Below are 25529 nucleotides of genomic sequence, written 5' to 3' on the forward strand. Positions count from 1 at the left end.
GGAGAAGGCTTTAGGTGTGGTAACGGGAATATTTGGGTGTGGTGGGGGGAGGTGTCGCTTGTCATGCTGGGGGGAAAGGCTTTAGGTGTGGTAATGGGAATCCTTCGGGTGTGGTGGTGGGGGAAGGTGTTACTGGGGCTAGAGGGAAGGCGTCGAGTGTGGTGGTGGGGGAAGGTGTTACTGGGGCTAGAGGGAAGGTGTCGAGTGTGGTGGTGGGGGAAGGTGTTACTAGTGGTAGAGGGAAGGCGTCGAGTATGGTGGTGGGGGAAGGTGTTACTAGTGGTAGAGGGAAGGCGTCGAGTGTGGTGGTGGGGGAAGGTGTTACTAGTGGTAGAGGGAAGGCGTCGAGTGTGGTGGTGGGGGAAGGTGTTACTAGTGGTAGAGGGAAGGCGTCGAGTGTGGTAGTGGGGGAAGGTGTTACTAGTGGTAGAGGGAAGGCGTCGAGTGTGGTGGTGGGGGAAGGTGTTACTAGTGGTAGAGGGAAGGCGTCGAGTGTGGTGGTGGGGAAGGTGTTACTAGTGGTAGAGGGAAGGCGTCGAGTGTGGTAGTTGAGTAAGGTGTTACTAGTGGTAGAGGGAAGGCGTCGAGTGTGGTGGTGGGGGAAGGTGTTACTAGTGGTAGAGGGAAGGCGTCGAGTGTGGTGGTGGAGTAAGGTGTTACTAGTGGTAGAGGGAAGGCATCGAGTGTGGTGGTGGGGGAAAGTGTTACTAGTGGTAGAGGGAAGGCGTCGAGTGTGGTGGTGGGGGAAGGTGTTACTAGTGGTAGAGGGAAGGCGTCGAGTGTGGTAGTGGGGGAAGGTGTTACTAGTGGTAGAGGGAAGGCGTCGAGTGTGGTAGTGGGGGAAGGTGTTACTAGTGGTAGAGGGAAGGCGTCGAGTGTGGTGGTGGGGGAAGGTGTTACTAGTGGTAGAGGGAAGGCGTCGAGTGTGGTGGTGGAGTAAGGTATTACTAGTGGTAGAGGGAAGGCGTCGAGTGTGGTGGTGGCGGAAGGTGTTACTAGTGGTAGAGGGAAGGCGTCGAGTGTGGTGGTGGGGGAAGGTGTTACTAGTGGTAGAGGGAAGGCGTCGAGTGTGGTGGTGGAGTAAGGTGTTACTAGTGGTAGAGGGAAGGCGTCGAGTGTGGTGGTGGGGAAGGTGTTACTAGTGGTAGAGGGAAGGCGTCGCGTGTGGTGGTGGGGAAGGTGTTACTAGTGGTAGAGGGAAGGCGTCGAGTGTGGTGGTGGGGGAAGGTGTTACTAGTGGTAGAGGGAAGGCGTCGAGTGTGGTGGTGGGGGAAGGTGTTACTAGTGGTAGAGGGAAGGCGTCGAGTGTGGTGGTGGGGGAAGGTGTTACTAGTGGTAGAGGGAAGGCGTCGAGTGTGGTGGTGGGGGAAGGTGTTACTAGTGGTAGAGGGAAGGCGTCGAGTGTGGTGGTGGGGGAAGGTGTTACTAGTGGTAGAGGGAAGGCGTCGAGTGTGGTGGTGGGGGAAGGTGTTACTAGTGGTAGAGGGAAGGCGTCGAGTGTGGTGGTGGGGAAGGTGTTACTAGTGGTAGAGGGAAGGCGTCGAGTGTGGTAGTGGAGTAAGGTGTTACTAGTGGTAGAGGGAAGGCGTCGAGTGTGGTGGTGGGGGAAGGTGTTACTAGTGGTAGAGGGAAGGCGTCGAGTGTGGTGGTGGAGTAAGGTGTTACTAGTGGTAGAGGGAAGGCATCGAGTGTGGTGGTGGGGGAAAGTGTTACTAGTGGTAGAGGGAAGGCGTCGAGTGTGGTGGTGGGGGAAGGTGTTACTAGTGGTAGAGGGAAGGCGTCGAGTGTGGTAGTGGGGGAAGGTGTTACTAGTGGTAGAGGGAAGGCGTCGAGTGTGGTAGTGGGGGGAAGGTGTTACTAGTGGTAGAGGGAAGGCGTCGAGTGTGGTGGTGGGGGAAGGTGTTACTAGTGGTAGAGGGAAGGCGTCGAGTGTGGTGGTGGAGTAAGGTGTTACTAGTGGTAGAGGGAAGGCGTCGAGTGTGGTGGTGGGGGAAGGTGTTACTAGTGGTAGAGGGAAGGCGTCGAGTGTGGTGGTGGGGGAAGGTGTTACTAGTGGTAGAGGGAAGGCGTCGAGTGTGGTGGTGGAGTAAGGTGTTACTAGTGGTAGAGGGAAGGCGTCGAGTGTGGTGGTGGGGGAAGGTGTTACTAGTGGTAGAGGGAAGGCGTCGAGTGTGGTGGTGGGGGAAGGTGTTACTAGTGGTAGAGGGAAGGCGTCGAGTGTGGTGGTGGAGTAAGGTGTTACTAGTGGTAGAGGGAAGGCGTCGAGTGTGGTGGTGGGGAAGGTGTTACTAGTGGTAGAGGGAAGGCGTCGCGTGTGGTGGTGGGGAAGGTGTTACTAGTGGTAGAGGGAAGGCGTCGAGTGTGGTGGTGGGGGAAGGTGTTACTAGTGGTAGAGGGAAGGCGTCGAGTGTGGTGGTGGGGGAAGGTGTTACTAGTGGTAGAGGGAAGGCGTCGAGTGTGGTGGTGGGGGAAGGTGTTACTAGTGGTAGAGGGAAGGCGTCGAGTGTGGTGGTGGAACGCCTTGTGTGTGACAACTGGCAAGTCATCTGGTATAACGTATAAGGTAATTCTAGTTGAGATTTCCTAATACATGAGATGTTGCCTAATTTTCAGATTGTGATTTACATTAATCTTAATAACTTAATATGTTTTTGTTTATTTTTAATTCCTTTAATCCGGGATCTATAGGTCACCATGTTCCATATTGTCAATCATTCCAGATTATCAGATGGAGTAGACGTGCCATTCAGTGATTTATATTGTTCATTTTGAAAAACTAATCTGCTATCATCTTGTTGTCATGATGAGAATAGTCGACTAATTGTTCTATTTGTTTTCTGGTGTGAGAAGATTCCGGATTAGCACACAGTTCTGTGCCAGAATCACGAGCCGGACTGTCGGAACTACTGGACTGTTGGATGCCGAATTAAAGGAATTTTACTCCATGCACTTAAGAAACATCAGTACAATACAAACTAATAAACTGCTGACTGATCCCGTCCTGATAATATCCAGTCACTGATCTGTACATTATATATAATACCCCAGTGCTGACTGATCCCTGTACATTATATATAATACCCCAGTGCTGACTGATCCCGTCCTGATAATATCCAGTCACTGATCTGTACATTATATATAATACCCCAGTGCTGACTGATCCCTGTACATGATATATAATACCCCAGCGCTGACTGATCCCTGTACATTATATATAATACCCCAGTGCTGACTGATCCCTGTACATTATATATAATACCCCAGTGCTGACTGATCCCTGTACATTATATATAATACCCCAGTGCTGACTGATCCTGTCCTGATAATATCCAGTCACTAATCTCTGTATATTATATATAATACCCCAGTGCTGACTGATCCCGTCCTGATAATATCCAGTCACTGATCTGTACATTATATATAATACCCCAGTGCTGACTGATCCCGTCCTGATAATATCCAGTCACTGATCTCTGTACATTATATATAATACCCCAGTGCTGACTGATCCCGTCCTGATAATATCCAGTCACTGATCTGTACATTATATATAATACCCCAGTGCTGACTGATCCCTGTACATTATATATAATACCCCAGTGCTGACTGATCCCGTCCTGATAATCTCCAGTCACTAATCTCTGTATATTATATATAATACCCCAGTGCTGACTGATCCCTGTACATTATATATAATACCCCAGTGCTGACTGATCCCGTCCTGATAATCTCCAGTCACTAATCTCTGTATATTATATATAATACCCCAGTGCTGACTGATCCCGTCCTGATAATATCCAGTCACTGATCTGTACATTATATATAATACCCCAGTGCTGACTGATCCTGTCCTGATAATATCCAGTCACTGATCTGTACATTATATATAATACCTCAGTGCTGACTGATCCCGTCCTGATAATATCCAGTCACTGATCTGTACATTATATATAATACCCCAGTGCTGACTGATTCGGTCCTGATAATATCCAGTCACTGATCTGTACATTATATATAATACCCCAGTGCTGACTGATCCTGTCCTGATAATATCCAGTCACTGATCTCTGTACATTATATATAATACCCCAGTGCTGACTGATCCCGTCCTGATAATATCCAGTCACTGATCTCTGTACATTATATATAATACCCCAGTGCTGACTGATCCCTGTACATTATATATAATACCCCAGTGCTGACTGATCCCGTCCTGATAATATCCAGTCACTGATCTGTACATTATATATAATACCTCAGTGCTGACTGATCCCTGTACATTATATATAATACCCCAGTGCTGACTGATTCGGTCCTGATAATATCCAGTCACTGATCTGTACATTATATATAATACCCCAGTGCTGACTGATCCTGTCCTGATAATATCCAGTCACTGATCCCTGTACATTATATATAATACCCCAGTGCTGACTGATCCCGTCCTGATAATATCCAGTCACTGATCTGTACATTATATATAATACCCCAGTGCTGACTGATCCCGTCCTGATAATATCCAGTCACTGATCTGTACATTATATATAATACCCCAGTGCTGACTGATCCCGTCCTGATAATATCCAGTCACTGATCTCTGTACATTATATATAATACCCCAGTGCTGACTTATCCCGTCCTGATAATATCCAGTCACTGATCTCTGTACATTATATATAATACCCCAGTGCTTACTGATCCCGTCCTGATAATATCCAGTCACTGATCTGTACATTATATATAATACCCCAGTGCTGACTGATCCCGTCCTGATAATATCCAGTCACTGATCTGTACATTATATATAATACCCCAGTGCTGACTGATCCCGTCCTGATAATATCCAGTCACTGATCCCTGTACATTATATATAATACCCCAGTGCTGACTGATCCCGTCCTGATAATATCCAGTCACTGATCCCTGTACATTATATATAATACCCCAGTGCTGACTGATCCCGCCCTGATAATATCCAGTCACTGATCTCTGTACATTATATATAATACCCCAGTGCTGACTGATCCCGTCCTGTTAATATCCAGTCACTGATCTGTACATTACATATATTACCCCAGTGCTGACTGATCCCTGTACATTATATATAATACCCCAGTGCTGACTGATCCCTGTACATTATATATAATACCCCAGTGCTGACTGATCCCGTCCTGATGATATCCAGTCACTGATCTGTACATTACATATAATACCCCAGTGCTGACTGATCCCGTCCTGATAATATCCAGTCACTGATCTGTACATTATATATAATACCCCAGTGCTGACTGATCCCGTCCTGATAATATCCAGTCACTGATCTGTACATTATATATAATACCCCAGTGCTGACTGATCCCGTCCTGATAATATCCAGTCACTGATCCCTGTACATTATATATAATACCCGATGCTGACTGCTCCTGTCCTGATAATATCCAGTCACTGATCTGTACATTATATATAATACCCCAGTGCTGACTGATCCCGTCCTGATAATATCCAGTCACTGATCTGTACATTATATATAATACCCCAGTGCTGACTGATCCCTGTACATTATATATAATACCCCAGTGCTGACTGATCCCTGTACATTATATATAATACCCCAGTTATGACTGATCCCTGTACATTATATATAATACCCCAGTGCTGACTGATCCCTGTACATTATATATAATACCCCAGTGCTGACTGATCCCTGTACATTATATATAATACCCCAGTGCTGACTGATCCCTGTACATTATATATAATACCCCAGTGCTGACTGATCCCTGTACATTATATATAATACCCCAGTGCTGACTGATCCCGTCCTGATAATATCCAGTCACTGATCTGTACATTATATATAATACCCCAGTGCTGACTGATCCCGTCCTGATAATATCCAGTCACTGATCTGTACATTATATATAATACCCCAGTGCTGACTGATCCCTGTACATTATATATAATACCCCAGTGCTGACTGATCCCTGTACATTATATATAATACCCCAGTGCTGACTGATCCCTGTACATTATATATAATACCCGATGCTGACTGCTCCCGTCTTGGGTATAATATCCAGGCTTTATAATGCAGGGCGGTCCGTCGTTGTCGCTGTCCTGATGCTTGTGATTTCTTGTGATTTGTCAGTAACGCCTCTCTCCACCGTATATTAGGTAAGGGGCCTGAGACGCTTTATGCGGGGCAGAAGCTGAATGATAATGAGTGGCACACTGTCAGAGTGGTCCGACGTGGGAAGACCCTTAAACTTACCGTGGATGATGATGTGGCTGAAGGTGAGAGGGGTGTCTGCTCTCAATGTTCTGGTGTTTCGGTGATGCGGTAGCGGTCGTAGTTGGGAGCTCTGATTGCTGGGTTTTGCTCTTCTGATTTCCTGCATTCTGCTGTTGTTCCAGCAGATGGCGCCCTTGTACCGTGCTGTGCGCCTTCTTGCTTTTGGTGTTTCGTCCTGTGTTTCTTTTTTGGTTTTACTGTAATGGTTTTGATCCCGTTACCCAGGTACCATGGCAGGTGATCACACCCGCTTAGAATTCCACAACATTGAGACCGGCTCCATGACAGAGAAGCGATTTGCCTCCGCCGTGCCCTCAAAGTTTATTGGGCACCTTCAGAGCCTAATGTTCAACGGCATGCTCTACATTGACCTGTGCAAGAATGGAGACATTGACTACTGCGAGCTGAAGGCACGCTTCGGCATCCGGCCCATCATTGCTGATCCTGTCACCTTTCGGACCAAGCCCAGCTACCTGACCCTTCCTACCCTCCAGGCCTACACCTCCATGCATCTGTTCTTCCAGTTCAAGACCATCTCACCTGATGGCTTCATTCTCTTCAACAGCGGAGATGGCAGCGACTTCATAGCGGTGGAGCTGGTGAAGGGGTATGAGCAGATAAGGCAAAGGATTAATGAGTGGGAAGGGGAAGGTGTGAGGGGCTGCGGATGGGCCCGCTCATTGCAGACTCCAGTCATTATGGCCCAGTAGGATGCATATTCATGAAATGAACAGAGCAGGGTTTCCCTAGGACAGGCATGAGATGATGAAATGTACAGAGCAGGGTTTCCCTAGGACCAGCTGAGATGATGAAATGTACAGCGTAGGGTTTCCCTAGGACCAGCTGAGATGATGAAATATACAGCGTAGGGTTTCCCTTGGATCAGCTGAGATGATGAAATGTATAGCGTATGGTTTCCCTAAGACCGGCTGAGATGATGAAATATACAGCGTAGGGTTTCCCTAGGACCGGTTGAGATGATGAAATGTACAGAGCAGGGTTTCCCTAGGACCGGCTGAGATGATGAAATGTACAGCGTATGGTTTCCCTTGGATCGGCTGAGATGATGAAATGTACAGCGTATGGTTTCCCTAAGACCGGCTGAGATGATGAAATGTACAGCGTAGGGTTTCCCTAAGACCGGCTGAGATGATAAAATATACAGCGTAGGGTTTCCTTAGGACCGGCTGAGATGATGAAATGTGCAGCGTAGGGTTTCTCTATGACCGGCTGAGATGATGAAATATACAGCGTAGGGTTTCCCTAGGACCGGCTGAGATGATGAAATATACAGAGCAGGGTTTCCCTTGGACCGGCTGAGATGATGAAATGTGCAGAGCAGGGTTTCTCTAGGACCGGCTGAGATGATGAAATGTGTAGAGCAGGGTTTCCCTAGGACCGACTGAGATGATGAAATATACAGCATAGGGTTTCCCTAGAACCGACTGAGATGATGAAATATACAGTGTAGGGTTTCCCTAGGACAGGCTGAGATGAAATGTGCAGAGCAGGGTTTCCCTAGGACCAGCTGAGATGATGAAATATACAGCGTAGGGTTTCCTTAGGACCGGCTGAGATGATAAAATATACAGCGTAGGGTTTCCTTAGGACCGGCTGAGATGATAAAATATACAGCGTAGGGTTTCCTTAGGACCGGCTGAGATGATAAAATATACAGCGTAGGGTTTCCTTAGGACCGGCTGAGATGATGAAATGTGCAGCGTAGGGTTTCCCTACGACCGGCTGAGATGATGAAATATACAGCGTAGGGTTTCCCTAGGACCGGCTAAGATGAAATATACAGCGTATTGATTCCCTAGGACCGGCTGAGATGATGAAATATACAGTGTAGGGTTTCCCTTGGACCGGCTGAGATGATGAAATGTACAGCGTAGGGTTTCCCTAGGACCGGTTGAGATAATGAAATGTACAGAGCAGGGTTTCCCTAGGACCGACTGAGATGATGAAATATACAGCATAGGGTTTCCCTTGGATCGGCATGAGATGATGAAATATACAGCGTAGGGTTTCCCTAGGACAGGCTGAGATGAAATATACAGAGCAGGGTTTCCCTAGGACCAGCTGAGATGATGAAATATACAGCGTAGGGTTTCCCTAGGACCAGCTGAGATGATATGTACAGTGTAGGTTTTCTCTTGGATCGGCTGAGATGATGAAATGTGCAGAGCAGGGTTTCCCTAGGACAGGCATGACATGATGAAATATACAGCATAGGGTTTCCCTTGGACCGGCTGAGATGATAAAATATACAGCGTAGGGTTTCCTTAGGACCGGCTGAGATGATGAAATATACAGCATAGGGTTTCCCTTGGACCGGCTGAGATGATGAAATGTACAGCGTAGGGTTTCCCTAGGACCAGCTGAGATGATGAAATATACAGCGTAGGATTTCCCTAGGACAGGCTGAAATATTGAAATGTACAGCGTAGGGTTTCCCTAGGACAGGCTGAAATGATGAAATGTACAGCGTAGGGTTTCCCTTGGATCAGCTGAGATGATGAAATGTGCAGAGCAGGGTTTCCCTAGGACAGGCATGAGATGATGAAATATACAGCGTAGGGTTTCCCTAGGACCGGCATGAGATGATGAAATGTACAGCGTAGGGTTTCCCTAGGACCGGCATGAGATGATGAAATATACAGCGTAGGGTTTCCCTAGGACCGGCATGAGATGATGAAATTACAGCGCAGGGTTTCCCTTGGATCGGCTGAGATGATGAAATGTGCAGAGCAGGGTTTCCCTAGGACAGGCATGAGATGATGAAATATACAGCGTAGGGTTTCCCTAGGACCGGCATGAGATGATGAAATGTGCAGCGTAGGGTTTCCCTAGGACCGGTTGAGATGATGAAATGTACAGAGCAAGGTTTCCCTAGGACCAGCTGAGATGATGAAATGTACAGCATAGGGTTTCCCTTGGATCAGCTGAGATGATGAAATGTACAGAATAGGGTTTCCCTAGGACAGGCATGAGATGATGAAATATACAGAGTAGGGTTTCCCTAGGACAGGCTGAGATGATGAAATATACAGCGTAGGGTTTCCCTAGCACCGGCTGAGATGATGAAATGTACAGTGTAGGGTTTCCCTAGGACCGGCTGAGATGATGAAATGTACAGTGTACTGTTTCCCTAGGACCGGCTGAGATGATGAAATGTACAGCGTAGGGTTTCCCTAGGACAGGCTGAGATGATGAAATATACAGCGTAGGGTTTCCCTAGCACCGGCTGAGATGATGAAATGCATAGCTTAGGGTTTCCCTAGGACCGGCTGAGATGATGAAATGTACAGCGTAGGGTTTCCCTAGGACCGGCTGAGATGATGAAATATACAGCGTAGGGTGTTCCTAGGACAGGCTGAGATGATGAAATATACAGAGCAGGGTTTCCCTAGGACAGGCTGAGATGATGAAATGTACAGAGCAGGGTTTCCCTAGGACAGGCTGAGATGATGAAATGTACAGCGTAGGGTTTCCCTAGGACAAGCTGAGATGATGAAATATACAGAGCAGGGTTTCCCTAGGACCAGCTGAGATGATGAAATGTACAGCATAGGGTTTCCCTTGGATTGGCTGAGATGATGAAATGTGCAGAGCAGGGATTTCCTAGGACAGGCATGAGATGATGAAATATACAGCGTAGGGTTTCCCTATGACCGGCATGAGATGATGAAATTACAGCGTAGGGTTTCCCTAGGACCGGCATGAGATGATGAAATGTACAGAGCAGGGTTTCCCTTGGATCGGCTGAGATGATGAAATATACAGCCTAGGGTTTCCCTAGCACCGGCTGAGATGATGAAATGTACAGCGTAGGGTTTCCCTAAGACCGGCTGAGATGATGAAATATACAGCGTAGGGTTTCCCTAGGATCGGCTGAGATGATGAAATGTACAGCGTAGGGTTTCCCTTGGATCAGCTGAAATGATGAAATGTACAGAGCAGGGTTCCCCTAGGACCGGCTGAGATGATGAAATATACAGCCTAGGGTTTCCCTAGCACTGGCTGAGATGATGAAATGTACAGCGTAGGGTTTCCCTAAGACCGGCTGAGATGATGAAATATACAGCGTAGGGTTTCCCTAGGATCGGCTGAGATGATGAAATGTACAGCGTAGGGTTTCCCTTGGATCGGATGAAATGATGAAATGTACAGAGCAGGGTTTCCCTAGGACCGGCATGAGATGATGAAATTACAGCGTAGGGTTTCCCTAGGACCGGCTGAGATGATGAAATGTACAGAGCAGGGTTTCCCTAGGACCGGCTGAGATGATGAAATATACAGAGTAGGGTTTCCCTAGGACCGGCTGAGATGATCAAATGTACAGAGTAGGGTTTCCCTAGGACCGGCTGAGATGATCAAATGTACAGAATAGGGTTTCCCTTGGATCAGCTGAAATGATGAAATGTACAGAGCAGGGTTCCCCTAGGACCGGCTGAGATGATGAAATATACAGCCTAGGGTTTCCCTAGCACTGGCTGAGATGATGAAATGTACAGCGTAGGGTTTCCCTAAGACCGGCTGAGATGATGAAATATACAGCGTAGGGTTTCCCTAGGATCGGCTGAGATGATGAAATGTACAGCGTAGGGTTTCCCTTGGATCGGCTGAAATGATGAAATGTACAGAGCAGGGTTTCCCTAGGACCGGCATGAGATGATGAAATTACAGCGTAGGGTTTCCCTAGGACCGGCTGAGATGATGAAATGTACAGAGCAGGGTTTCCCTAGGACCGGCTGAGATGATGAAATATACAGAGTAGGGTTTCCCTAGGACCGGCTGAGATGATCAAATGTACAGAGTAGGGTTTCCCTTGGACCGGCTGAGATGATCAAATGTACAGAGCAGGTTTCCCTAGAACAGGCTGAGATGATGAAATATACAGAGCAGGGTTTTTCTAGGACCGGCTGAGATGATGAAATGTACAGAGCAGGGTTTCCCTAGGACCGGTTGAGATGATGAAATATACAGCGTAGGGTTTCCCTAGGACCTGCTGAGATGATGAAATGTGCAGAGCAGGGTTTCTCTAGGACCGGCTGAGATGATGAAATATACAGCGTAGGGTTTCCCTAGCACCGGCTGAGATGATGAAATGTACAGAGCAGGGTTTCTCTAGGACCGGCTGAGATGATGAAATATACAGAGTAGGGTTTCTCTAGGAGTGGCTGAGATGATGAAATATACAGCGTAGGGTTTCCCTAGGACCGGCTGAGATGATGAAATGTACAGAGTAGGGTTTCTCTAGGACCGGCTGAGATGATGAAATGTGCAGAGTAGGGTTTCTCTAGGACCGGCTGAGATGATGAAATGTGCAGAGCAGGGTTTCTCTAGGACCGGCTGAGATGATGAAATGTACAGAGCAGGGTTTCCCTGGGACCAGCTGAGATGATGAAATATACAGAGTAGGGTTTCTCTAGGACCGGCTGAGATGATGAAATGTGCAGAGCAGGGTTTCTCTAGGACTGGCTGAGATGATGAAATATACAGCGTAGGTTTTTTCTAGGACTGGCTGAGATGATGAAATATACAGCATAGGGTTTCCCTAGGACCGGCTGAGATGATGAAATATACAGAGCAGGTTTCCCTAGGACCGGCTGAGATGATGAAATGTACAGAGCAGGGTTTCCCTAGGACCGGCTGAGATGATGAAATGTACAGAGCAGCGTTTCTCTAGGACCGGCTGAGATGATGAAATATACAGAGCAGGGTTTCCCTTGGATCGGCTGAGATGATGAAATTACAGAGCAGGGTTTCCCTAGGACCGGCTGAGATGATGAAATGTACAGAGCAGGGTTTCTCTAGGACCGGCTGAGATGATGAAATGTACAGCGTAGGGTTTCTCTAGGACCGGCTGAGATGATGAAATATACAGAGCAGGGTTTCTCTAGGACCGGCTGAGATGATGAAATGTACAGCGTAGGGTTTCTCTGGGACCGGCTGAGATGATGAAATATACAGAGCAGGGTTTCTCTAGGACCGGCTGAGATGATGAAATGTGCAGAGCAGGGTTTCTCTGGGTCCGGCTGAGATGATGAAATATACAGCGTAGGGTTTCCCTAGGACTGGCTGAGATGATGAAATATACAGAGCAGTGTTTCTCTAGGACCGGCTGAGATGATGAAATGTACAGAGCAGGGTTTCTCTGGGACCGGCTGAGATGATGAAATATACAGAGCAGGGTTTCCCTAGGACCGGCTGAGATGATGAAATATACAGAGTAGGGTTTCTCTAGGAGTGGCTGAGATGATGAAATATACAGCGTAGGGTTTCCCTAGGACCGGCTGAGATGATGAAATGTACAGAGTAGGGTTTCTCTAGGACCGGCTGAGATGATGAAATGTGCAGAGTAGGGTTTCTCTAGGACCGGCTGAGATGATGAAATGTGCAGAGCAGGGTTTCTCTAGGACCGGCTGAGATGATGAAATGTACAGAGCAGGGTTTCCCTGGGACCAGCTGAGATGATGAAATATACAGAGTAGGGTTTCTCTAGGACCGGCTGAGATGATGAAATGTGCAGAGCAGGGTTTCTCTAGGACTGGCTGAGATGATGAAATATACAGCGTAGGTTTTTTCTAGGACTGGCTGAGATGATGAAATATACAGCATAGGGTTTCCCTAGGACCGGCTGAGATGATGAAATATACAGAGCAGGGTTTCCCTAGGACCGGCTGAGATGATGAAATGTACAGAGCAGGGTTTCCCTAGGACCGGCTGAGATGATGAAATGTACAGAGCAGCGTTTCTCTAGGACCGGCTGAGATGATGAAATATACAGAGCAGTGTTTCTCTAGGACCGGCTGAGATGATGAAATGTACAGAGCAGGGTTTCTCTGGGACCGGCTGAGATGATGAAATATACAGAGCAGGGTTTCCCTAGGACCGGCTGAGATGATGAAATATACAGAGCAGGGTTTCCCTAGGACCGGCTGAGATGATGAAATGTACAGAGCAGGGTTTCTCTAGGACCGGCTGAGATGATGAAATATACAGAGCAGTGTTTCTCTGGGACCGGCTGAGATGATGAAATTTACAGAGCAGGGTTTCCCTAGGACCGGCTGAGATGATGAAATGTACAGAGCAGGGTTTCTCTGGGACCGGCTGAGATGATGAAATATACAGCGTAGGGTTTACCTAGGACCGGCTGAGATGATGAAATATACAGCGTAGGGTTTCCCTAGGACCGGCTGAGATGATGAAATATACAGAGCAGGGTTTCTCTAGGACCGGCTGAGATGATGAAATATACAGCGTAGGGTTTCCCTAGGACCGGCTGAGATGATGAAATGTACAGAGCAGGGTTTCTCTAGGACCGGCTGAGATGATGAAATGTACAGAGCAGGGTTTCTCTAGGACCGGCTGAGATGATGAAATATACAGAGCAGGGTTTCTCTAGGACTGGCTGAGATGATGAAATGTACAGAGCAGGGTTTCCCTAGGACAGGCTGAGATGATGAAATATACAGAGCAGGGTTTCTCTGGGACCGGCTGAGATGATGAAATATACAGAGCAGGGTTTCTCTAGGACCGGTTGAGATGATGAAATGTACAGCGTAGAGTTTCTCTGGGACCGGCTGAGATGATGAAATATACAGAGTAGAGTTTCTCTGGGACCGGCTGAGATGATGAAATATACAGAGTAGGGTTTCTCTGGGACCGGCTGAGATGATGAAATATACAGAGCAGGGTTTCTCTAGGACCGGCTGAGATGATGAAATGTACAGCATAGGGTTTCCCTAGGACAGGCTGAGATGATGAAATATACAGAGCAGGGTTTCTCTGGGACCGGCTGAGATGATGAAATATACAGAGCAGGGTTTCTCTGGGACCGGCTGAGATGATGAAATGTACAGAGCAGGGTTTCTCTGGGACCGGCTGAGATGATGAAATATACAGAGCAGGGTTTCTCTGGGACCGGCTGAGATGATGAAATGTACAGAGCAGGGTTTCTCTAGGACCGGCTGAGATGATGAAATATACAGAGCAGGGTTTCTCTAGGACCGGCTGAGATGATGAAATATACAGAGCAGGGTTTCTCTGGGACCGGCTGAGATGATGAAATGTGCAGAGCAGGGTTTCTCTAGGACCGGCTGAGATGATGAAATATACAGAGCAGGGTTTCTCTAGGACCGGCTGAGATGATGAAATATACAGAGCAGGGTTTCTCTAGGACCGGCTGAGATGATGAAATGTATAGAGCAGGGTTTCCCTAGGACCGGCTGAGATTTTGAAATGTACAGAGCAGGGTTTCCCTAGGACCGGCTGAGATGATGAAATATACAGAGCAGGGTTTCTCTAGGACCGGCTGAGATGATGAAATGTACAGAGCAGGGTTTCCCTAGGACCGGCTGAGATGATGAAATGTACAGAGCAGGGTTTCCCTGGGACCGGCTGAGATGATGAAATGTACAGAGTAGGGTTTCTCTGGGACCGGCTGAGATGATGAAATGTACAGAGCAGGGTTTCTCTGGGACCGGCTGAGATGATGAAATGTACAGAGCAGGGTTTCTCTAGGACTGGCTGAGATGATGAAATGTACAGAGCAGGTTTCCCTAGAACAGGCTGAGATGATGAAATGTGCAGAGCAGGGTTTCCCTGGGACCGGCTGAGATGATGAAATGTGCAGAGCAGGGTTTCTCTGGGACCGGCTGAGATGATGAAATGTGCAGAGCAGGGTTTCTCTGGGACCGGCTGAGATGATGAAATATACAGAGCAGGGGTTCTCTAGGACCGGCTGAGATGATGAAATGTACAGAGCAGGGTTTCCCTAGGACCGGCTGAGATGATGAAATATACAGAGCAGGGTTTCTCTAGGACCGGCTGAGATGATGAAATATACAGAGCAGGGTTTCCCTAGGACCGGCTGAGATGATGAAATATACAGAGCAGGGTTTCTCTGGGACCGGCTGAGATGATGAAATATACAGAGCAGGGTTTCTCTGGAACTGGCTGAGATGATGAAATGTACAGAGCAGGGTTTCTCTGGGACCGGCTGAGATGATGAAATATACAGAGCAGGGTTTCCCTAGGACCGGCTGAGATGATGAAATGTACAGAGCAGGGTTTCTCTAGGACCGGCTGAGATGATTAAATGTACAGAGCAGGGTTTCTCTGGGACCGGCTGAGATGATGAAATGTACAGAGCAGGGTTTCCCTAGGACCGGCTGAGATGATGAAATGTACAGAGCAGGGTTTCTCTGGGACTGGCTGAGATGATGAAATGTACAGAGCAGGGTTTCTCTAGGACAGGCTGAGATGATGAAATATACAGAGCAGGGTTTCCCTAGGACCGGCTGAGATGATGAAATATACAGAGCAGGGTTTCTCTGGGACCGGCTGAGATGATGAAATGTACAGCATAGGGTTTCCCTAAGACCGGCTGAGATGATGAAATGTACAGAGCAGGGTTTCTCTGGGACCGGCTGAGATGATGAAATGTACAGAGCAGGGTTTCCCTAGGACCGGCTGAGATGATGAAATATACAGAGCAGGGTTTCTCTAGGACCGGCTGAGATGATGAAATATACAGAGCAGGGTTTCCCTAGGACCGGCTGAGATGATGAAATATACAGAGCAGGGTTTCTCTGGGACCGGCTGAGATGATGAAATATACAGAGCAGGGTTTCTCTGGGACTGGCTGAGATGATGAAATGTACAGAGCAGGGTTTCTCTGGGACCGGCTGAGATGATGAAATATACAGAGCAGGGTTTCCCTAGGACCGGCTGAGATGATGAAATGTACAGAGCAGGGTTTCTCTAGGACCGGCTGAGATGATTAAATGTACAGAGCAGGGTTTCTCTGGGACCGGCTGAGATGATGAAATGTACAGAGCAGGGTTTCTCTGGGACCGGCTGAGATGATGAAATGTACAGAGCAGGGTTTCTCTAGGACCGGCTGAGATGATTAAATGTACAGAGCAGGGTTTCCCTAGGACCGGCTGAGATGATGAAATATACAGAGCAGGGTTTCTCTGGGACCGGCTGAGATGATGAAATGTACAGAGCAGGGTTTCTCTGGGACTGGCTGAGATGATGAAATGTACAGCGTAGGGTTTCCCTAGGACCGGCTGAGATGATGAAATGTACAGAGCAGGGTTTCTCTGGGACCGGCTGAGATGATGAAATGTACAGAGCAGGGTTTCTCTAGGACCGGCTGAGATGATGAAATATACAGAGCAGGGTTTCCCTAGGACCAGCTGAGATGATGAAATGTACAGAGCAGGGTTTCTCTAGGCCCGGCTGAGATGATGAAATGTACAGAGCAGGGTTTCTCTAGGACCGGCTGAGATGATGAAATATACAGAGCAGGGTTTCCCTAGGACCGGCTGAGATGATGAAATGTACAGAGCAGGGTTTCTCTGGGACCGGCTGAGATGATGAAATGTACAGCATAGGGTTTCCCTAGGACCTGCTGAGATGATGAAATATACAGAGCAGGGTTTCTCTAGGACCGGCTGAGATGATGAAATGTACAGAGCAGGGTTTCTCTAGGACCGGCTGAGATGATGAAATGTACAGAGCAGGGTTTCCCTAGGACCGGCTGAGATGATGAAATGTACAGAGCAGGGTTTCTCTGGGACCGGCTGAGATGATGAAATGTACAGCATAGGGTTTCCCTAGGACCTGCTGAGATGATGAAATATACAGAGCAGGGTTTCTCTAGGACCGGCTGAGATGATGAAATGTACAGAGCAGGGTTTCTCTAGGACCGGCTGAGATGATGAAATGTACAGAGCAGGGTTTCCCTAGGACCGGCTGAGATGATGAAATGTGCAGAGCAGGGTTTCTCTATGACCGGCTGAGATGATGAAATATACAGAGCAGGGTTTCCCTAGGACCGGCTGAGATGATGAAATGTACAGAGCAGGGTTTCTCTGGGACCGGCTGAGATGATGAAATATACAGAGCAGGGTTTCCCTAGGACCGGCTGAGATGATGAAATGTACAGAGCAGGGTTTCTCTGGGACCGGCTGAGATGATGAAATATACAGAGTAGGGTTTCCCTTGGACCGACTGAGATGATGAAATGTGCAGAGCAGGGTTTCTCTATGACCGGCTGAGATGATGAAATGTACAGAGCAGGGTTTCCCTAGGACCGGCTGAGATGATGAAATGTACAGAGCAGGGTTTCCCTAGGACCGGCTGAGATGATGAAATGTACAGAGCAGGGTTTCCCTAGGACCGGCTGAGATGATGAAATGTACAGAGCAGGGTTTCTCTAGGACCGGCTGAGATGATGAAATGTACAGCGTAGGGTTTCCCTAGGACCGGCTGAGATGATGAAATATACAGAGCAGGGTTTCCCTAGGACCGGCTGAGATGATGAAATGTACAGAGCAGGGTTTCTCTAGGACCGGCTGAGATGATGAAATGTACAGAGCAGGGTTTCCCTAGGACCGGCTGAGATGATGAAATGTACAGAGCAGGGTTTCTCTGGGACCGGCTGAGATGATGAAATGTGCAGAGCAGGGTTTCCCTAGGACCGGCTGAGATGATGAAATATACAGAGCAGGGTTTCCCTAGGACCGGCTGAGATGATGAAATATACAGAGCAGGGTTTCCCTAGGACCGGCTGAGATGATGAAATGTGCAGAGCAGGGTTTCTCTGGGACCGGCTGAGATGATGAAATGTACAGAGCAGGTTTCTCTGGGACCGGCTGAGATGATGAAATGTACAGAGCAGGGTTTCCCTAGGACCGGCTGAGATGATGAAATATACAGAGCAGGGTTTCTCTGGGACCGGCTGAGATGATGAAATATACAGAGCAGGGTTTCTCTGGGACCGGCTGAGATGATGAAATGTACAGCGTAGGGTTTCCCTAGGACCGGCTGAGATGATGAAATGTACAGAGCAGGGTTTCCCTAGGACCGGCTGAGATGATGAAATGTACAGTGCAGGGTTTCCCTAGGACCGGCTGAGATGATGAAATGTACAGTGCAGGGTTTTTCTAGGACCGGCTGAGATGATGAAATGTACAGAGCAGGTTTCTCTGGGACCGGCTGAGATGATGAAATGTACAGAGCAGGGTTTCTCTGGGACTGGCTGAGATGATGAAATGTACAGAGCAGGGTTTCTCTGGGACTGGCTGAGATGATGAAATGTACAGAGCAGGTTTCTCTGGGACCGGCTGAGATGATGAAATGTACAGAGCAGGGTTTCTCTGGGACTGGCTGAGATGATGAAATGTACAGAGCAGGTTTCTCTGGGACCGGCTGAGATGATGAAATGTGCAGAGCAGGTTTCTCTGGGAACGGCTGAGATGATGAAATGTACAGAGCAGGTTTCTCTAGGACCGGCTGAGATGATGAAATGCTGCTGTGCTAGAGGGAATCAGAGCTGGGAACATCAGTGTCCTGCAGATTAGTGTCTCCACCATCAGTGATGAAGGCTGATTACACACAGAGAGAGGACACGGAGTTATAGTATTAGGACCATTGTTGCACATAGAAATCATTGGGCCCCATAGCAAAATTTGTTATTGGGCTTGGAATACCCGACCGCCTCCCCCCAAAAAATAAATAATGTTACCTTTGGCTGAGTCACAGAAGAGCATATTTCACAACTTTGCAAACCTTAACAAAGTAATTTTCCTCCTATTGAAGCCTCTAGATTCCTTTTTCATTGCAGCCGTAAAGTGTGATGGCAACACTGCCCTCCGCATAGTGCAGCAATCCCCACACAGACCTTCACACTGTATAATTGCTCTGCACACAGTATAATGGCCCTCATATAACTTTAGATAAAGTATAAAGGCTCCCTCATAGCCCTTCAAATATTATAATGGCCCCACAAAGCCTTCCATATAGTGTAATGGACCCCACATTGCCCTCCATATAGTAATGGACCCCACATTGCCCTCCATATAGTAATGGGCCACGCATAGCCCTCCATATACTAATGGGCCATGCATAGCCCTCCATATACTAATGGACCCCACATAGCCCTCCATATAGTAATGGGCCCCACATAGTCCTCCATATAGTAATAGGCCACGCATAGTCCTCCATATACTAATAGGCCACGCATAGTCCTCCATATAGTAATGGGCCCCACATAGTCCTCCATATAGTAATAGGCCACGCATAGTCCTCCATATACTAATAGGCCACGCATAGTCCTCCATATACTAATGGGCCATGCATAGCCCTCCATATACTAATGGGCCATGCATAGCCCTCCATATACTAATGGACCCCACATAGCCCTCCATATAGTAATGGGCCCCACATAGTCCTCCATATAGTAATAGGCCACGCATAGTCCTCCATATAGTAATGGACCCCACATTGCCCTCCATATAGTAATGGGCCACGCATAGCCCTCCATATACTAATGGGCCATGCATAGCCCTCCATATACTAATGGGCCCCACATAGCCCCCCATATAGTAATGGGCCCCACATAGCCCTCCATATAGTAATGGGCCCCACATAGTCCTCCATATACTAATAGGCCACGCATAGTCCTCCATATAGTAATGGGCCCCACATAGTCCTCCATATAGTAATGGGCCCCACATAGCCCTCCATATAGTAATGGGCCCCACATAGCCCTCCATATAGTAATGGGCCACGCATAGCCCTCCATATACTAATGGGCCCCACATAGCCCCCCATATAGTAATGGGCCCCACATAGCCCCCCATATAGTAATGGGCCCCACATAGCCCCCCATATAGTAATGGGCCCCACATAGCCCTCCATATAGTAATGGACCCCACATTGCCCTCCATATAGTAATGGGCCACGCATAGCCCTCCATATACTAATGGGCCATGCATAGCCCTCCATATACCAATGGGCCCCACATAGCCCCCCATATAGCAATGGGCCCCACATAGCCCCCCATATAGTAATGGGCCCCACATAGCCCTCCATATAGTAATGGGCCACTCATAGTCCTCCATATAGTAATGGACCCCACATTGCCCTCCATATAGTAATGGGCCACGCATAGCCCTCCATATACTAATGGGCCATGCATAGCCCTCCATATACTAATGGGCCCCACATAGCCCCCCATATAGTAATGGGCCCCACATAGTCCTCCATATACTAATAGGCCACACATAGTCCTCCATATAGTAATGGGCCCCACATAGCCCTCCATATAGTAATGGGCCCCGCATAGTCCTCCATATACTAATAGGCCACGCATAGTCCTCCATATAGTAATGGGCCCCACATAGCCCTCCATATACTAATAGGCCACACATAGTCCTCCATATAGTAGTGGGCCCTGCATTGTCCTCCATATACTAATGGGCCATGCATAGTCCTCCATATAGTAATGGGTCACGCATAGTCCTCCATATACTAATGGGCCCCACATAGCCCTCCATATACTAATGGGCCACACATAGTCCTCCATATAGTAATGGGCCCCACATAGCCATCCATATAGTAATGGGCCCCATATAGCCATCCATATAGTAATGGGCCCCATATAGCCATCCATATAGTAATGGGCCCCATATAGCCATCCATATAGTAATGGGCCCCATATAGCCCTCCATATAGTAATGGGCCCTACATAGTCCTCCATATACTAATGGGCCACGCATAGTCCTCCATATAGTAATGGGTCACGCATAGCCATCCATATAGTAATGGGCCCCACATAGTCCTCCATATAGTAATGGGCCCCACATAGCCATCCATATAGTAATGGGCCCCATATAGCCATCCATATAGTAATGGGCCCCATATAGCCCTCCATATAGTAATGGGCCCTACATAGTCCTCCATATACTAATGGGCCACGCATAGTCCTCCATATAGTAATGGGTCACGCATAGCCATCCATATAGTAATGGGCCCCACATAGTCCTCCATATAGTAGAGGGCCCTGCATTGTCCTCCATATACTAATGGGCCACGCATAGTCCTCCATATAGTAATGGGTCACGCATAGTCCTCCATATAGTAAAAAACATCATCCATAGTCCTTCATATATTATAATACACTCACCATATTCCTCCATATAGTTTTATGCAGCCCCACATATAGTATTAAGTAGCCCCCTATAGTAGTATCCACTCACATATATAGTATTATGCAGCCTCATATAGTAGTATCCACCCCCATATAGTATTATGCAGATGCAGCCCACATATAGTTTTATGCACTGCTACATAGTATTATGCTACCCCATATTGTAATATCCACCTCCATTTATCATTATGCAGCTCCATATAGTATTATGCACCCCATATAGTATTATCCACCCTATATAGTATTATGCAGCCCCCATATAGTATTATGCAGCCCCCATATAGTATTATGCAGCCTCATATAGTATTATGCACCCCATATAGTATTATGCAGCCCCATATAGTATTTTGCACCCCATAAAGTATTTTGTACCCACATAGTATTTTGCACCCCCATATAGTATTATGCACCCCATATAGCATTATGCAGCCTCACATATAGTATTATGCAGCCCCTCTATAGCATTATGCACCCCCACTCATTGATTAAATACTCACCTCTTCTCGGGTCCCCTGCTGCTCCTTGTTCCCCAGCTGCATCCTGTGCTCTGCACATCTCAACACGGCGGCGTGCAGTAGTGACGTCATTGCCCTCTGCTGTGCTGAGCTGTAAGAGCGCCTTAGACACAGCGAATGATGAGAGTATCAGCACTCTGCTCCCTCTCATCATTAGTTTCAATTGCATTGGTATCTGTGATTTGTGATGTCAATAGAATTGAAAATGTGATGCTGGGCGGGGGGTGGTCTGCCGCCATTGGCAGTACGCCACTGGTCTTCCCCAGGTTTTCAGACCCGAGTGTGACTTGGTAACTGCAGTCACTGCTGTATGTTCAGGATTTGGGTAAAATATAGACTATGACAATTCTCAGACCTGATACTGCTTGGGAGAGGCCAGGGAGGCTGTGTGTGTCCCTTGGCTTGTAATGTCTGAGTCAACCTTTTTTCTCAGGTACATCCACTATGTAGTTGACCTTGGAAATGGGCAAAATGTCATCAAAGGTAACAGTGAACGACCATTGAATGACAACCAGTGGCATCATGTGGTGATCACTCGAGACAACAGTAACACTCATACCCTGAAAGTGGATGCCAAAGTCGTCACTCAGGTCATCAATGGAGCCAAGAACCTAGATCTGAAAGGTGAGCACCAGCAGGTGGAGCAAACAGCAGGTTCATGCCGTAGGTTTCTCCAGTGGCTTCATATGGTTCATTTATTACATTGTTATGGATTTTATTAACCATTTTTGACCATTTGGTTTGTACAGCCTGTGTGTATCACAGTATGAAGAAGAATGAGTAACTAATGGCACAATGAGTAATTGCAATCTCTTCTCCTGAGCTTTCTTCTGAGATGATTTATCACTACAAGAAAGTTCAGCTTGTTGTAAAACTACTTAATGGCTTATAAAACAAAATATAAGGGTTACAGACCTTGTGGTCAGATAACCTCACTGATTGATTCACATTTGGAATCTCACTTGTAATAATAAAAAGCGAGTGACATTCTGGATCTTTTATGTAGTGACAATGAGCGGGGGGACGCTCCGGATCTAGTGTATAGAGATACTGAGCGGGGAGACGTTTCAGATCTCATCTGTAGAGATAGTGAGCGAGGGGAGTGTTCCAGATCTCATCTGCAGTGATAGTGAGTGGGAGGATGCTCCAGATCTTGTCTGTAAAGATATTGAGCAGAAGGACATTCCAGATCTTGTCTATAGTAATAACGAGCAGGAGGACAATCCATATCTAGTCTGTAGAGATAATGAGCGAGAGGACATTCTAGATATTGTCTGTAGAGATAATGAGCAGGAGGACATTCCAGATCTATTCTGTAGAGATAATGAGCTGGAGAACACTCCGGATCTAGTCTGTAGAGATAATGAGCAGGAGGACACTCCGGATCTAGTCTGTAGAGATAATGAGCAGGAGAACGCTCCGGATCTAGTCTGTAGAGATAATGAGCTGGAGAACACTCCAGATCTAATCTGTAGAGATAATGAGCTGGGGGATACTCCGAATCTAGTCTGTAGAGATAATGAGCAGGAGAACGCTCCGAATCTAGTCTGTAGAGATAATGAGCAGGAGAATGCTCCAGATCTAATCTGTAGAAATAATGAGCTGGGGGATACTCCGGATCTAGTCTGTAGAGATAATGAGCAGGAGAACGCTCCGGATCTAGTCTGTAGAGATAATGAGCAGGAGGACGCTCCGGATCTAGTCTGTAGAGATAATGAGCTGGAGAACGCTCCGGATCTAGTCTGTAGAGATAATGAGTTGGAGAACGCTCCGGATCTAGTCTTTAGAGATAATGAGCAGGAGGACAGTCCGGATCTAATCTGTAGAGATAATGAGCAGGAGAACGCTCCAGATCTAATCTGTAGAGCTAATGAGCTGGAGAACGCTCCGGATCTAGTCTGTAGAGATAATGAGCTGGGGGATACTCCGGATCTAGTCTGTAGAGATAATGAGCTAGAGAACGCTCCGGATCTAGTCTTTAGAGATAATGAGCAGGAGGACACTCCGGATCTAGTCTGTAGAGATAATGAGCAGGAGAATGCTCCGGATCTAGTCTGTAGAGATAATGAGCGAGAGGACATTCTAGATATTGTCTGTAGAGATAATGAGCAGGAGGACATTCCAGATCTATTCTGTAGAGATAATGAGCTGGAGAACACTCCGGATCTAGTTTGTAGAGATAATGAGCAGGAGGACACTCCGGATCTAGTCTGTAGAGATAATGAGCAGGAGAACGCTCCGGATCTAGTCTGTAGAGATAATGAGCTGGAGAACACTCCAGATCTAATCTGTAGAGATAATGAGCTGGGGGATACTCCGAATCTAGTCTGTAGAGATAATGAGCAGGAGAATGCTCCAGATCTAATCTGTAGAGATAATGAGCTGGGGGATACTCCGGATCTAGTCTGTAGAGATAATGAGCAGGAGAACGCTCCGGCTCTAGTCTGTAGAGATAATGAGCAGGAGGACGCTCCGGATCTAGTCTGTAGAGATAATGAGCTGGAGAACGCTCCGGATCTAGTCTGTAGAGATAATGAGTTGGAGAACGCTCCGGATCTAGTCTTTAGAGATAATGAGCAGGAGGACAGTCCGGATCTAATCTGTAGAGATAATGAGCAGGAGAATGCTCCGAATCTAATTTGTAGAGATAATGAGCTGGGGGATACTCCGGATCTAGTCTGTAGAGATAATGAGCTAGAGAACGCTCCGGATCTAGTCTGTAGAGATAATGAGCTGGAGAACGCTCCGGATCTAGTCTGTAGAGATAATGAGCTGGAGAACACTCCAGATCTAATCTGTAGAGATAATGAGCTGGGGGATACTCCGGATCTAGTCTGTAGAGATAATGAGCTAGAGAACGCTCCGGATCTAGTCTTTAGAGATAATGAGCAGGAGGACACTCCGGATCTAGTCTGTAGAGATAATGAGCAGGAGAATGCTCCGGATCTAGTCTGTAGAGATAATGAGCTGGAGAACGCTCTGGATCTAGTCTGTAGAGATAATGAGTTGGAGAACGCTCCGGATCTAGTCTTTAGAGATAATGAGCAGGAGGACAGTCCGGATCTAATCTGTAGAGATAATGAGCAGGAGGACGCTCCGAATCTATTCTGTAGAGATAATGAGCTGGAGAACACTCCAGATCTAATCTGTAGAGATAATGAGCTGGGGGATACTCCGGATCTAGTCTGTAGAGATAATGAGCTGGAGAACGCTCCGGATCTAGTCTGTAGAGATAATGAGCTAGAGAACGCTCCGGATCTAGTCTGTAGAGATAATGAGCTAAAGAACGCTCCGGATCTAGTCTTTAGAGATAATGAGCAGGAGAACACTCCGGATCTAGTCTGTAGAGATAATGAGCTGGAGAACACTCCAGATCTAATCTGTAGAGATAATGAGCTGGGGGATACTCCGGATCTAGTCTGTAGAGATAATGAGCTGGAGAACGCTCCGGATCTAGTCTGTAGAGATAATGAGCTAGAGAACGCTCTGGATCTAGTCTGTAGAGATAATGAGCTGGAGAACGCTCCGGATCTAGTCTGTAGAGATAATGAGCAGGAGAATGCTCCGGATCTAGTCTGTAGAGATAATGAGCTGGAGAACGCTCTGGATCTAGTCTGTAGAGATAATGAGCAGGAGAACGCTCCGGATCTAGTCTGTAGAGATAATGAGCTGGAGAACGCTCCGGATCTAGTCTGTAGAGATAATGAGCAGG

At 47.3% G+C, this 25529-nt stretch overlaps 1 protein-coding gene across 3 annotated transcripts in view; it reads left to right on the top strand.

Moving 5' to 3' along the window:
• The window catches only part of NRXN3 (neurexin 3), a 693208-nt gene that overhangs the window by 350723 nt on the left and 316956 nt on the right, over positions 1-25529 (top strand). For all 3 annotated transcript variants that reach the window (XM_075330463.1, XM_075330464.1, XM_075330465.1), the window contains 3 exons: positions 6175-6294; positions 6518-6899; positions 22251-22441. In XM_075330463.1, coding sequence (XP_075186578.1) covers positions 6175-6294; positions 6518-6899; positions 22251-22441 — 693 coding nt within the window. The remainder of the gene's footprint in view (positions 1-6174; positions 6295-6517; positions 6900-22250; positions 22442-25529) is intronic.

The sequence above is a fragment of the Anomaloglossus baeobatrachus genome, chromosome 12, assembly GCF_048569485.1.
Source record: "Anomaloglossus baeobatrachus isolate aAnoBae1 chromosome 12, aAnoBae1.hap1, whole genome shotgun sequence".
NCBI classification, from domain to species: Eukaryota; Metazoa; Chordata; class Amphibia; order Anura; family Aromobatidae; genus Anomaloglossus; species Anomaloglossus baeobatrachus.